This window comes from Coregonus lavaretus (assembly GCF_964263955.1).
Source record: "Coregonus lavaretus genome assembly, contig: HAP1_SCAFFOLD_4105, whole genome shotgun sequence".
Taxonomy (NCBI): domain Eukaryota; kingdom Metazoa; phylum Chordata; class Actinopteri; order Salmoniformes; family Salmonidae; genus Coregonus; species Coregonus lavaretus.
Genome location: NW_028166069.1, coordinates 5,372 through 21,017, shown reverse-complemented (window position 1 = coordinate 21,017; position 15,646 = coordinate 5,372). Strand labels below are relative to the sequence as shown.

At 41.8% G+C, this 15,646-nt stretch overlaps 1 protein-coding gene across 1 annotated transcript; it reads left to right on the top strand.

The window, feature by feature from the left end:
- Window positions 1–728: 728 nt before the first annotated feature.
- On the top strand, window positions 729–13,354 carry LOC311115130 (lysophosphatidylcholine acyltransferase 2-like). The gene is made up of 13 exons (XM_084190337.1): window positions 729–1,015; window positions 1,538–1,680; window positions 4,128–4,345; window positions 5,401–5,513; window positions 6,098–6,158; window positions 9,076–9,169; window positions 9,459–9,513; window positions 9,730–9,812; window positions 9,909–10,034; window positions 10,226–10,379; window positions 10,803–10,901; window positions 11,202–11,343; window positions 11,801–13,354. The coding sequence occupies exons 1-13, from the start codon at window positions 905–907 to the stop codon at window positions 11,974–11,976; spliced, it is 1,575 nt and encodes a 524-aa protein (XP_084046463.1). The 5' UTR covers window positions 729–904; the 3' UTR covers window positions 11,977–13,354.
- The last annotated feature ends 2,292 nt before the right edge of the window (window positions 13,355–15,646 follow it).

Here is a 15,646-nt window from a genome sequence, read left to right as displayed (position 1 = left end):
ATGTTTTTTTGTCAAGTACACTTAAAATATTTGTATTCAGGTCCTTGTTGAGCCATTCTGAGGGCCCTTACATACAGTACCTTTGTGGTCAATGTAAAACGCCATGTTTGACTAACAGGTGACATCTTGTGGATGGATGAAGGTCTGAAAAACGGTTTGTTGTGGTTTTTATCATTGAGCAGAGGGCTTCATCACGCCAGCCATATTATGTCTTTGCCCTTGAGATATGACTTAGTTTATTTCATACAAATGAACACAACAATTTGACCCCAATTGCTAAGCTGAAAGAAACCTCAATGATGGGCGGCAGGTAGCTTAGTGGTTAAGAGCGTTGTGCCAGTAACCGAAAGGTCGCTGGTTCTAATCCCCGAGCCGACTAGCTGTCTGTGCCCTTGAGCAAGGTACTTAACCCTAATTGCTCTGGATAAGAGCGTCTGCTAAATGATGTAAATGATGAGTCTTATTATTTTATGGGTATTTCTGTATTTTCTTTTATTTAGGCCCTATATCTAGTCTATTGAATGGCACCCTAATGTACATTAACTAATGTTGTAAGTTGCTTCAACATTATACATTTTGTAATTCAACATGAACATTTGACTTGTTCACACAATTTATTTCAGCCAATCACCCCACCACTGCTCACTAGGCAAAAGGTTTACAACCTGATTTAAACCCAGTGCAGTAGGTGTGGCCTGAAAGTAATCGGAGGCGGAGTGCCAGATCACTATCGTCCCTTGCACCATGGTTGTTGAGAATGATGTTATCGCAACATCCGGAGCGCGAACAGGATTCGCAAGATTCGAATCGTGGAAGTGGGGTGATTGCAGAAGTTGTAATTGAGAAAAAACCACAGTGAAATTCTAAAACATATTGACGCCATACCACGAGCGGAGCGAGAAGAATGACTCCCCGGAGAGTGTTCGCGCTACCCAGGCAGCAATCCCTGTTTCTTCCGGCCGTCCTTAATCCTTTTGTACAGGAGGTGAAATTGGCCAAGGCTGACATTATCAAAGTGAGTATAAAATGTTAAATTAATCTATTAACTCATTCATTTATCGCTCACAGAACTGGGGTTGGTATTCAAACGTACTGTAAACATTTCTACTCCACTACCCACCTCTGAGCGCAGCCGGGTGGTTGTCGTCTAGCTCCTCGGCTGTGTGTGTGTCTGGTGGTGTGTGAATATAGCCTACAGTACAGGTACATAGCTAATCTAAGCCGATGAAACCCTGACAATCCTTTTGTAATGCCTTGTTATTGTGTAACACAAACAATGGAGGCATTTGTGTACACTCTAGAAATTCCTCCAACCATGTGAATTTCTAGAATGAAAAGTCTATAACGTGCTTATCCCTTGGTCAATGGTTGCATCGTTGCGCATTATATATGTTGGTAAGGAAATTTGTGTTTTAAAATGGCTCTTTAAAGTCCCTCTTTCAGTGGCATGAAGTCACTAACCTAAACACGTTACTCCAATGTAGATCTGTAATAAACCTGGTGTGTGTGTGATGTTTTTTTAAAAATCTCTTTGCAGTGTGTATTCCAGGGAATCTTCCTGGTGCCTATCCGTGCCATCTTCCTGACTCTGGTTCTCATGGTAACATGGCCTGTTGCTGTCATAACAACATTCATGCACCCTCTCAAAGGAGCAGTGGAGCCCATGACTGGATGGAGACGGTAAATATACAACACCATCCTGTGCCACTACTGACATACTGTCATTGGTCTGTATGTATAACTATATTTCAACAATGCATCCACTATGAGTACTTTAGTCATTAGTTCCAAAGGATGTACAGAGCATTGTTGTTTTTCACTTACGTAGTTAGGCCTATGGGCAGTTCCATGGTAACAGAGTTTTGAGAAAGGAAAGAAGATGAGGTAGATGGTGTTTTGGACAATACAGACAAGATCTAATGAAGACAGCTTCAGCTACACAGAACAGCTAGACAGATCTTTTTTTGTTGAGGATGAACAAGAATTAAGCTAGTGTGAAATTACGTGTTTCTCAAAAATTCTACAGCTCTTGATGCTCCCGAGTGGCGCAGCGGCACTGCATCTCTAGTGCTCGAGGCGTCACTACAGACCCTGGTTTCGATTCCAGGCTGTATCACAATCCAGCCGTGATTGGGAGTCCCATAGGGCGGCGCACAATTGGCCCAGCGTCGTCCGGGTTTGGCCGGGGTAGGCCGTCATTGTAAATAAGAATTTGTTCTTAACTGACTTGCCTAGTTAAAAAATAAATTTAAAAAATTACGTGTAGGGGCAATTCCACATTAACAGCAGAGCACAAACATCATTATTTTACCAAACTTAGCATGTAAATGTGTTTTTGTAAAATGTTCTGTGAAAATTGTATATATGCTAATAAAAAGCATGAGGTGCTGACTAACGGTGAATAAACTGTAAGCTATAAAAACAGAGTCGCACACTCCATATGTATAACCTCCCAGTAATTTATTGGGTAAAAAAACACCAACGTTTCGGCATCACTGTGCCTTCTTCAGGGTGTGAAAAAGTGGAAATATGTAACTTTTTGTCCAAGACCAAATTCACATAGAAATGTGAGTTATAGATCTATCATTGTACTTGAAAGCAAGTCTAAGAAGCGGTAGATCTGTTTTATGTGCACTATTTCTATGCTTCCCGTTCTTAAGTTTTGTTTTTGCGTCTTTTACTTTGGGTTTTGTATACCAGCTTCAAACAGCTGAAACAACAATCTTTTTTATTATGGAAACTATTTCACAGTGGTTTAGATGGTACAAATATGCTCTACATTATACATTTCTTATTTTGTCACAGAAACTGAAATTAGGCAAACTATAACTAGAGTTTTAGCAACCAGGAAATGGTGTAGCGATTTGTGTATAGTGCAACTTTAACTTTGCAATCATTGTTTTTTGTTTGACCTACATTTTAAAGTGAAAAATCAAATTTTAAAGTCTCAGCATCACTATGTTACCATGGAATTGCCCCTATACATCAAGAGCTGTGGGATTTTCACACATTGAGGAAGGAGGAAGGAGTAACAACTACGCAATTTCACACTAATTCTTGTGTCCTCAACAAAAAATGAACTGTCAAGCTGTTAAGGAATGTAGCCTACATCAGCCCTTTCTGTGTATGTATTTATTTGTATTAATTTAACCTTTATTTAACAAAGTAAGTCAGTTAAGAGCAAATTCTTATTTACAATGACGGCCTACCAAGAGGCAAAAGGTCTCCTGCGGAGACAGGGGCTGGGATTAAAAATGTACATTTACATTTACGTCATTTAGCAGACGCTCTTATCCAGAGCGACTTACAAATGTACAAAACACACATCACGACAAGAGACACCACAACACTACATAAAGAGAGACCTAAGACAACAACACAGCATGGCAGCAACACATGACAACGCAGCATGGTAGCAACACAACATGACAATAACACAGTAGCGACACAACATGGCAGCAGCACAAACATGGTACAAACATTATTCGGCACAGACAACAGCACAAAGGGCAAAAAGGTAGAGACAACAATACATAATGCGAAGCAGCCACAAGTGTCACTAAGAGTGTCAATAATTCTCAGAAAGGAAGGGGTCATCGAGATAGGACTGATGCAACACATGATAAATAAACCAAATGGGTTATTCTGTGACTCAAAAGCAGCCCACTCCTTTGGTTTATTTATCATGTGTTGCATCAGTCCTATCTCAATGACCCCTTCCTTTCTGAGAAAATAAAGAAGAAGAGGTAGAGAGAGGAGGAGACGCTCTCTCTTTGTTTGTATGTGTTGATATGACGAGACCACAGCTACATGCAGCTGCTGGTTGTTTATCGCTCGTGGTCACATCTGTTTAGTTGATAGTTGTCAGCACTAACTAGCTGATGAACATGGAGCACCAACTTAGCTCATGACAACTTAGTACAGTACTTCTGACCATCAAAAGGCTAAGTTGAGTTCCTGACAGCTCACAGATCTATGTTGACTGTAATATTGGTCCACACAGATGTAGGCTATATGTATCCATGTTCAGTGTCTGTAGGTGAATATTCCCGACAGTATACAGCTGTTAGTTTAATCTGTATAGTTTCATGCTACATCTCTGTTGATGTTTGACTCTGGTTCCCCAGGTTCATGTGTCGGCGTGTGATGGCATTCCTGGGGAGGACCTACTACTTCTTCATGGGCTTTAGGGTGGTGGTGAAGGGCCAGCAGGTGAGCAGTGCAGAGGCCCCCATTCTGGCTGTGGCCCCACACTCCACCTTCTTTGATGGAATTGTGTGCATCGTAGCAGGCCTGCCCTCCACTGTGTCCCGCACTGAGAACCTCGCCACTCCTATATTCGGCAGTGAGTGTTGTTTCTGTCTGGGGGTTTTTCAGTAGAGGGATTTTTTTCAAAAAGTGATGATTAGAGTGTGTGTTATGTGTCAGCAGTAAGTGTGGGTCTTTCAGCGATAAGTGTGGGTACTTATTCTGATTCTGTTTGCAGATGTAATATCCGTTAGTGTTTATCTGATGTGTTTTTTTCCTCTCTCCACCCAGGGTGTGTGCGGTGCCTCTAGCCTGTAACGGTGTGTGTTTGTGCTGAGCGTGTAACTGACATTTTTAAACAACTAATTGACCAACATCGGTTCAATTATTTAATTTCCATTTCGTTCCGGGTTTTTCTGTGAGCTCAATGCGTACATTGCACAGTTTCTCTAGAGATAAATCAGATCCAGCCTGAACTGTGCGATGTAGTAGGGAGTTGTAGTTTCCAACAGGCCAATATTATACATAGTTTAGTGCATAAAACATGGTAATTAACTACAATGACCATAATCCATTGCACATCTACTTGTCCGGTCTGTGTTTCTTTTACGCCTGCTACGGAAGAGACGGAAGAATGCGCGATCGTGAGGTGATACAGAGAGCAGCTGTTGCTTCGTGATGTATCTCTAACTACAAATACATGATCTAAGTGATTGATAGTTGTTATTCAGCAGTCATAAATGTATGCCTTATTTACTTTGAAGAACTACAAAATAGTGATTTTGTCAGACAGCATAGGCAGCAGCTCTATAGAGATAAGACGATGACTTGGAATGAAATAATAAAGTAATCAAATAAAACAAATGCAATATACACAACGCTGAAATATTTTATTAAAGCAATGTGAATAAATTATGGTTAATAAGTGATAAGTAGTAATGGCCAGTCACTACCTTCATGGGACTTTTATTAATTGTTTTATTCTGTGTTACAGCATTCAACCCACATAATGCATAGTGCATTTAATGTTAATTTTTTTTATCAAAAACCGTAAGATAAAAAAAAAAAAATCTAACCGAACCGATCTTAAACACTAATCGCTCAGCACTAGTGTGTGTGTGTATCTGATGTGTGTTTCCTCTCTCCATCCAGGGTTTGTGCGGTGTCTCCAGCCGGTGCTGGTCTCCAGACAGGACCCAGACTCCCGTAAGAACACCATTATGGAGATAGACAGCAGAGCCAAGTCTGGAGGCCGCTGGCCACAGGTCTGTCGCATGCATACACACACACACAGTCTTGTGGGGACGCACAATTCAGTCCCATTCAAAATCCTATTTTCCCCAACACATAACCCTAAACCTAACCCAAGCTCCTAACCCTAGCTCCTAACCCTCAACCTAATTCTAACCCTAACACTAATTCTAAGCTTAACCCCAAACCCCCTAGAAATAGCATTTCACCTTGTGGGGACTAACAATATGTCCCCATTGGTCCATTTTTTGTTTGTTTACTATTCTTGTGGGGACTTCTGGTCCCCACAAATATAGTTAAACACATCCACACACATACACACACACACACAGCCATTTGGTAATTTTTATCATAATTGATCATGTCTTGTCTAGCTTGTAGTCTGACAAGGAGCATGGGAATTAAACATCACACCTTTTTACACCAGGAAGTTGCCTTGTGAACTTCCTCTCACGTGACATATCCTTCAAACACAATTTCTGTCACTACTTCCCTGTGACAGAAAGTCTGCTTCATTCAGCATAGAATGAAACACTGGCCTAGATCCATCTACATTGTCAGTGGCTGTACTAAAATAAACCTGTTATTTATGTTCCAGATCCTGGTCTTCCCTGAGGGGACTTGTACAAATCGCTCATGTCTCATCACTTTCAAACAAGGTAGGTTGAGCTTCACTACCATGCTTGTTTTTAAATAGGAGTAGAAACACATACTCAACATTTGTGTGTGGATCCAAGGTATCAACTGATGCCAAACAGTGTACCATTGATAGGGTATGAAAATCATGTGGGACCCTACAATGTCCATATTATATTCCCATCTAACAGGCTGGTTGTCATTTGCTTATAGTGGAGACGGACAGCCTTCCAGACAGTCTGCAGGGAGAGACAGACAGTAGCATCCACTCTAGTGGTGTCATTTACTTAATGCAAATTCACTTGTAAACAAATGGCAGAGATATGGCCATGCGGTTGCAGAATGGTGTTCATTTAGCTTCTTTCTGGGGTGCTTGTGTAACAGGTGTGAAATGGCTAGCTAGTTAGCTGTGTGTGCTAGTAGAGTTTCAATCAGTGACTTCACCCACTCTGTGACCTTGAAGTAGTTGTTTCCTTTGCTCTGCAAGGGCTGTGGCTTTTGTGGAGTGATGGGTAACTATGCTTCGAGGGTGACTGTTGTCGATGTGTGCAGAGGGTCCCTGGTTCAAGCCCAGGTTGGGGCGAGGAGCGGGATGGAAACAATACTGTTACACTTGTTTTGACACAACACCTCTCCATTTTTGCAGTATACTACATGCTATGTGCCTCATTGTGTGGTCAGTCACCTGATGCAAACACAATGGGCTTCTCCAGAGTGAAGGGGCCTGAGTGTATCCATTACTTCCTGGAACAGAACAGTAGCCATAGCGACATGGAATAGATTGCGCGTTGTGATAATGAACTTCAGAAGGAAATGACTGAAGATTAACTACACAAAATACGAAGAACTAGGCTATTAGGATCTGAGTGAATTGTACAGTAGCTAATGCTACGGTTAAATCCTAAAGCTGTAAACCTGAGAATGCATCTAATAGTCCATGTACAGTGGGGAAAAAAAGTATTTAGTCAGCCACCAATTGTGCAAGTTCTCCCACTTAAAAAGATGAGAGAGGCCTGTAATTTTCATCATAGGTACACGTCAACTATGACAGACAAAATGAGAAAAAAAAATCCAGAAAATCACATTGTAGGATTTTTAATGAATTTATTGGCATATGATGGTGGAAAAATAAGTATTTGGTCAATAACAAAAGTTTCTCAATACTTTGTTATATACCCTTTGTTGGCAATGACACAGGTCAAACGTTTTCTGTAAGTCTTCACAAGGTTTTCACACACTGTTGCTGGTATTTTGGCCCATTCCTCCATGCAGATCTCCTCTAGAGAAGTGATGTTTTGGGGCTGTCGCTGGGCAACACAGACTTTCAACTCCCTCCAAAGATTTTCTATGGGGTTGAGATCTGGAGACTGGCTAGGCCACTCCAGGACCTTGAAATGCTTCTTACGAAGCCACTCCTTCGTTGCCCGGGCGGTGTGTTTGGGATCATTGTCATGCTGAAAGACCCAGCCACGTTTCATCTTCAATGCCCTTGCTGATGGAAGGAGGGTTTCACTCAAAATCTCACGATACATGGCCCCATTCATTCTTTCCTTTACACGGATCAGTCGTCCTGGTCCCTTTGCAGAAAAACAGCCCCAAAGCATGATGTTTCCAACCCCATGCTTCACAGTAGGTATGGTGTTCTTTGGATGCAACTCAGCATTCTTTGTCCTCCAAACATGACGAGTTGAGTTTTTACCAAAAAGTTATATTTTGGTTTCATCTGACCATATGACATTCTCCCAATCCTCTTCTGGATCATCCAAATGCACTTCAGACGGGCCTGGACATGTACTGGCTTAAGCAGGGGGACACGTCTCGCACTGCAGGATTTGAGTCCCTGGCGGCGTAGTGTGTTACTGATGGTTGGCTTTGTTACTTTGGTCCCAGCTCTCTGCAGGTCATTCACTAGGTCCCCCCGTGTGGTTCTGGGATTTTTGCTCACCGTTCTTGTGATCATTTTGACCCCACGGGGTGAGATCTTGCGTGGAGCCCCAGATCGAGGGAGATTATCAGTGGTCTTGTATGTCTTCCATTTCCTAATAATTGCTCCCACAGTTGATTTCTTCAAACCAAGCTGCTTACCTATTGCAGATTCAGTCTTCCCAGCCTGGTGCAGGTCAACAATTTTGTTTTTGGTGTCCTTTGACAGCTCTTTGGTCTTGGCCATTGTGAAGTTTGGAGTGTGACTGTTTGAGGTTGTGGACAGGTGTATTTTATACTGATAACAAGTTCAAACAGGTGCCATTAATACACGTAACGAGTGGAGGACAGAGGAGCCTCTGAAAGAAGAAGTTACAGGTCTGTGAGAGCCAGAAATCTTGCTTGTTTGTAGGTGACCAAATACTTATTTTCCACCATAATTTGCAAATAAATTCATTAAAAATCCTACAATGGGATTTTCTGGATTTTTTTTCCTCAATTTGTCTGTCATAGTTGACGTGTACCTATGATGAAAATTACAGGCCTCTCTCATCTTTTTAAGTGGGAGAACTTGCACAATTGGTGGCTGACTAAATACTTTTTTTCCCCACTGTAAATAACAGCATACAAGACCCTCATTTACACTCTATGGCATGTTACAGCATTTGCATAGTCATTTGCATCTAACAGAATTGCTTTGTTCTACTACAGTGCCAATAGCCAAACCCACAGACCTAATACTAGTGGCTTCCATACAGTACTGATTGGTATATTGATCAGGGTTAGATGAATCCAGCTTCTGGTCTTGTTATTGATTGGACATGTACTGTGGGTAAATGAGCTCTCATCGCCTGCACTCCAATTAGTAGGCTGTCTGTGCTCCTGTGTTTGCACACATGGGTTGTGTGTGTGTGTGTGTGTGTGTGTGTGTGTGTGTGTGTGTGTGCTCACTTAGTTAGAATAGTAGTCAGTGCTGGAGGTCAGTAGGGTCTCACTCTGTCCCTCTCTCCCCATCAGGTGCCTTCATCCCTGGGGTCCCAGTGCAGCCTGTGGTCATGAGATATCCCAACAGACTGGACACTGTGACTTGGACTTGGCAAGGCTTCAGCTCGTAAGTCTACAGTACACTCAGTGGATTACAATAATCAGTGTTGCCTCACTGCTTCAACGCTATATTTACCCTGTTGTTTTCTGTACACTCTCTCACATTGCAATTATGTTCTTGTAACTTCTCCTCAAGGGCCCATAGTTAGGCTTCAAACTCTGGGAATAGAGATTTTCACTGTTCAGCGATGAATTGTTTTTCAGTTTAGTAGGTTTACATTTCAATCTTGTTGTATGGGATTACCATTATGCACTTTGAATAGAGGTGATGATGATTTTTGGTGATGTTCTTTCAGGAGAACCTTGCTGCTTCTCACTCTGTCTCAGCTCTACACCAATGTAGAGATAGAGGTTAGTATTAGCACACTACACAGGATTACTTACTTAGAAGGCCAAGAGATAGTGACTTCATAACACATTCATTAGCAGTACCTATGTGTTATGTATGGTTTATAAATGTGTTATGTATGGCTTATGAACGTGTTATAAAGTCCTTATCTAGGTGGCCCTCCAGTTAGCCTGTACTTCCTGGTTAGTCCCTGTTTTGACCTTTGCCCTCTCCTCCAGTTTCTCCCTCCAGTTACCCCCACTGAGGAGGAGAAGGAAAGACCTGTGCTGTTCGCCAGGAGAGTACGAAATGTTATGGCCCAGTAAGTGTGTGTGTGTTTGGTATTACAGCATTTAATAATAGCTTCCTTATGTTTATTCTTACCCATCTCTTCAATGCTATCCCTTTGTGTGTGCAGGGCCCTGGGTGTGCCAGTGACGGACCACACATATGAGGACTGTAGACTGATGATCTCGGCTGGGGAGCTCACTCTTCCCATGGAGGCTGGTCTAGTGGAGTTCACTAAGATCAGCCAAAAACTTGAGTAAGACTGGCTCCTCTGCCGCTTTAATACTGTGTTATTGCCACACTGCATTAGACAATACTACTTTATTTGTCCAACTGCTACATCGGCAATTGGTAATAGTTGGACACACACACAGACCTACACCCTCTTCCTCCCCTGAGTAAGTCCTTGCGTCCTGCCTTCCTCCTTTCCTCCCTGGTCCCCCTCAGCCTAAAGTGGGACAATGTGAAGAAGGAGCTGGAGGGCTTTGCAGCCGTGGCCTGCTCCTGTAAAGGAGGCCGCATCACCATCCAGGAGTTCGCCAGCTTCCTCAAGCTGCCCATCAGCCCCGCCCTGCAGGAGCTGTTTGCTCTCTTTGACAGGGTGAGAGCCAGTCACATCTAGTTCAATCTCTCTTCTAGGTTTTCCTAGGTTGTGTTGGATTGGTGCAAGCTTGGCTGGAGGAAGTGTACACCATATTTCTTACAACATTCCTTTGAAATCTACAAAGGGAAGTGTACGAGTGCACTATTCTTGCGAAGCGTAGATAATCAGACCACAGCCATTCTGTCTGTTCTCTCCAACTCTCCAACCTGTGACTGGATGGGCTAAGTAACTGAGGATTTAGTATGATGTCCCTCACTGCTTTGTTCATAGAGGGGGTAAACAAACTGTCTGAAGAAATAAAGGAACCATTGTTCATCTTGGAAAAACATACTGTATGTGTATAGTATTGTAGTCCACAGAATGCAATGTGTAGTCTGGCTTTGTTAACTGATACTTACCTCTCACTCTGTCTCTCTCTAGAATGGAGATGGCACCATTGATTTCAGAGAGTATGTCATCGGTGTAACCATCTTGTGTCGGCCAGCCAACACCGAAGAGGTCCTCCGCACAGCTTTCCAGGTTCGGCCAATAAAAACCCTGCTTGTTGCGAATGTAGCTGTCCCACACATGACATTGGGGCGTTGGAATGTAGCTGACACAGACTGTGTCTGTGAGGTCTACCAATGGTTTGGGAGCAATAGAGGAGCGCTCAGTGGCTATGATAAAGTCAAATACGTGTGAGTGGGGGGTACTGTTTTGTGGTTGTCTGAGGGGAACATGAAGTAGGTTTGAAAGCCACATGGTCATAAGAGCAATCTCGTTTTCAATAAGCAAGTCTATGTGTTGTCATTACTTAAGTTATTGTCTCCCTCTCCTTAGCTGTTTGACACTGACGAGGACCAGAGAATCACTCATGAAGAGTTCTCCTCCATGCTTCGCTCTGCTCTAGGTGTGTGTGACCTCAACGTCTCCAAACTCTTCAAGGAGATGGACACAGACAGCTCTGAATTCATCACTTTCTGTAAGTAGACCATTGTGAAGGTCAAAGTTTATCTGTAGTGGAGGACTACAGCGTAAACAAAAGGCAGCTGACTGCTTGCTTTGACAGAACACCATAGAAAAAAGGCCGGATTGAGTCTTGGATCTGTCCTTTGTAGAAATATAGAAAGATAAATACTATATGGATTTGAAAGTGGGATATTAGTATTTGTATTGTTTCTTTTATTCTTGCTTTTTAATTCTCATAGGAAATTAACATTACTATCAAAAGTAGCCCATTTTAAACAACAACTTTGTGGAATTTTATTTGAATTTTTATGATGTAACAGAATTTCTTCTTTAGTCACTGACAATTTGAATATAGTTCTGATTTTATCCTCTCTGCAACTGAATTCCAGGTATTGTGAGCATTGATAATATACCAAATATACTACTGTAAGTTCTGATTTGATCCTCTGTCTTTCCATTTCCCTCTCCAGCCGAGTTCCAGGCGTTTGCCCTGAACCACCCAGAGTATGCCAAGCTGTTCACCACCTACCTGGAGCTCCAGCGGTACCAGGCCCTCCAGGGGGTGGAGTCAGAACTCTCTTGCACCAATCACGTCTGCTCTGAGGACAACCAGGAAGAGAGCACCTCTGACAAGAAGGACGACTAAGTCTGAGGCAGAGACTGTCGTTTTGTTCGAGAGCATTACCATACATTTTGCTCAGTAGCTGATCACTGACTGAGCAAACTGACTGATCTACTGTTAATAATACGGTTATTTAAGATCCAAGGTGATTTGTTGATCAGTAAGTCTGCAGTTGCCGACTGCAATGTTGTCGATCTCGATCATGTACAGAGACGGAACTCTTTTTGAGCTCTCAGTTGAATACACAGAGACGGACCACTGAGTCTGATGCACTGAGGACGAACCACAGCAGGGTATTTTTAGGAAACTGAAACCTCATTTTGACAGCAGTATTGTGTTGACCACATAGGAAATAGGATGATGTATGTTTGAATGAATGTTGCTTTTTCGAGAAAATAAATAATATATTTTTTGCTTAAATTCTTTCTATGATTTTTTAGTGCCTTAAAAAGATTTGTAAGTGAGATTTGTAAGAGCTATTGTCCGTGTTTCTGTACAGATGGGGTAGAATCATAGACCTCGAAGTATATTTTTTCAGATCCTTGTTGATGGCAATAAAGTAGTCATAGGGAGGAAGAACAATATAAGGATATCCACTTAATCCTAATGCTTTTAGGAAGTTGCTCATAGCAATGTTAATTTTTTTACCAATGTTTTTTTTGTAGATTCCCCTGCCGATTGCTTTAAAGCATCCAATTGTTTCCTCATAGTTTTGCCTCTTCAGATGAAAACCCAACTACCTAGCACCAGTCCATACTGTATGTAAATGACCTGGATACCCTTCTGAGATGACTGTATCTTGTACTCTTTAATGTGTCTATCTGTTCACCTCTGTTTTCTACAGAGTTCCTTGATGATAACTGGAAAGGCTGGCAAACGTTGCTTTTGTATGGGCTGAAAGTCTTTAATGTATGACTGGATTGCAGAAAACGTCATTAATACATGCTTTTTCTAATGATATCCACCCAATCTGGCAACCCACTAAAGGGGCAATAATACTAGCTATAACAAAACATGCTGTGCTCTACAGTTTTTCTACTGCTCAGGGACACACACTGTAAGTAGTGCTGCTGTATAATTAGCTAAAGGTTTTGCTTTGCATCTGTTTCTATTTGCATTTCCATTGATTAGTGATGTTGCTGAGGCAGCAGTGGATCCTTACAGCTTTAGGCGAACTAAAGCCCAAGCATCTAGTGAAAAATAGGGCAATTTGTGAGCAAAAAGGCAAATGGTGCCTAGTAATACTCACAACAGTGAATTCCAGGAGGTATGTATGGTTTCAAATTAACTAGCGTGCATTGTTATTTATTTAGCAGACTGCGTTGTTGCAATTATGTGAATTTTTGTTAACACAGCAAACTTTGTTTTTCTTTTTTTGCAATAAAATTCAGTACAATTTTAACTATTCGATGACTTGTATTTTATAGCTTTGAAACTTCTGTAATTAGTCTTTCTGCTTTCAACTTTATTGTTGTGTGTATGTAAATGTGTGCTTGTTTGACTCAGTTGATTAGAGCTTGGCACGAGAAACTCCACGGTTTGGGGTTCAATTCCTGTAGGGATCACATACACATACCATAAATGTATGCACTCACTTTACTGTAAAACCCTTTGCATAAAAAGCATCTGTTGGGTGGCATATATGCTGAACAAAAATGTAAATGCAACATGCAACAATTTGAAAGATTTTGCTGAGTTACAGTTCATATAAGGAAATCAGTCAATTGAAATAAATTCATTAGGCCCTAATCTATGGATTTCACATGACTGGGCAGGGATGCAGCCATGGGTGAGCATGTGAGGGCATAGGCCCACCCACTTGGCGGCCAGACCGCCCCACTGGGGAGCCAGGCCCAGCCAATCAGAATGAGTTTTCCCCACAAAAGGGCTTTATTACAGACAGAAATTCTCCGAAGCACCCCCCGCCCCCCCTCAGACGATCCCACAGGTGAAGAAGCCGGATGTGGAGGTCCTGGGCTGGCGTGGTTAGACGTGGTCTGAGGTTGTGAGGCCAAATTCTCTAAAATGACATTTGAGGCAGCTTATGGTAGAGAAATGAACATTAAATTCTCTGGCAACAGCTCTGATGGACATTCCTGCAGTCAGCATGCCAATTGCACGCTCCCTCAAAACTTGAGACATCTGTGGCATTGTGTTGTGTGACAAAACGACACATTTTAAAGTGGCCTTTTATTGTCCCCAGCACAAGGTGCACCTCTGTAATTATCATGCTGTTCAATCAGTTTATTGATATGCCACACCTGTCAGGTGGATGGATTATCTTGGCAAAGGAAAAATGCTAATTAACAGGGATGTAAACAAATTGTTGCACAAAATTTGAGAGAAATAAGCTTTTTGTGCGTATGGAACATTTCTGGGATTTCTTTATTTCAGCTCATTAAACATGGGACCAACACTTTACATGTTGCGTTTATATTTTTGTTCAGTGTATTATCTGCATGTTCTGTTCTGTAACCCACCACAAGGTGACAGCAGTCATCCACCTGACCAGCATCATCCCTCTCTCCAAGGGAAGAGGATAGGGGTTGAACGAGTCAATTGGATGCTGGGTACGATTACATGTTTTATTGTATGAGGGCCACGGGATGATTGTGGCTATAATTCAGATTAATGTCAGCAGAGGTTGTGCAGTGCACGTCTACAAAATGCTTGCTTTTAGCTTTCGTTACTTGATTCTTCCTCACTACATCCATTTTAAACTAGGAGACAAATACAACCTTTTTACTCCATGGTGGAAATGGTGATTTATGTATCACACAATGGCTGAGTTCGCACAGGCAGCCTAACTCAGATATCTTTTCACGAATTGGTATTTTGACCAATCAGATCAGCTCTGAAAAAGATCTGATGTGATTGGTCAAAAGACCAATTATTAGAACAAATTATCAGAATTGGGATGTTTTCACTGGGAGTTTATACTTAATCTATTTACCAAGATGCATTTTTTCATTTTAAATAGTGTCCAGATTAACACAAAATATATATAATAGAGAGTTTTGGTCCATTTCTCCACATTGTGCTAGATAGCCATGATCTTGATACCATTTTCTTTACTGGTAATTGATACACTCTTCTTAGAATTCATTACTCATTGGTCTTATTTTCCCACAGTCAAGGGCATTAGTTAGCTCTGTGTAGTTTGTTTTTCAGTCTCTATCTTCTTTCTGTGTAAATCTCACATTTGACTACGGACCAAAAAATAATTATTTGAAGAATAGTCCCTCAGAAAATAGGGGGATTTTTAATGAATGGGATTTAAACCTAACCGCAGCAGAAAATCTAATAGTTTGTGAAAGAAAAGTAAAGCATCCCATGTCTGCCAATGACATTGATTACCATTCTCTAATACCTGGCCTAAGGAGGCTAAAGTCTATCCAATTACCTTTGGCTGCCACCATCGTTAGCTTGACGGGTCCTCCAGCCAGCCGATCCTTATTGTCTGTCTTACTGAGATGCCAAACACAGGGACAATGGCTGCCATGCAGTGAGACAGTCCTAATGAGAGGCCGCTGGAAGGGTATGGTAATACCTCCAATCTAAAACCTCTACTAGGCTAATACCTCTCCTCTCAAGTAAAGCTGTTTTACCAGTCTCCTCTGTGGGCTGTGGGAGTGACTGAGTGTCTAATTTTTTTATTTTTAAGCAAACTGAATGTCTCTCCATCTCCAGCCTG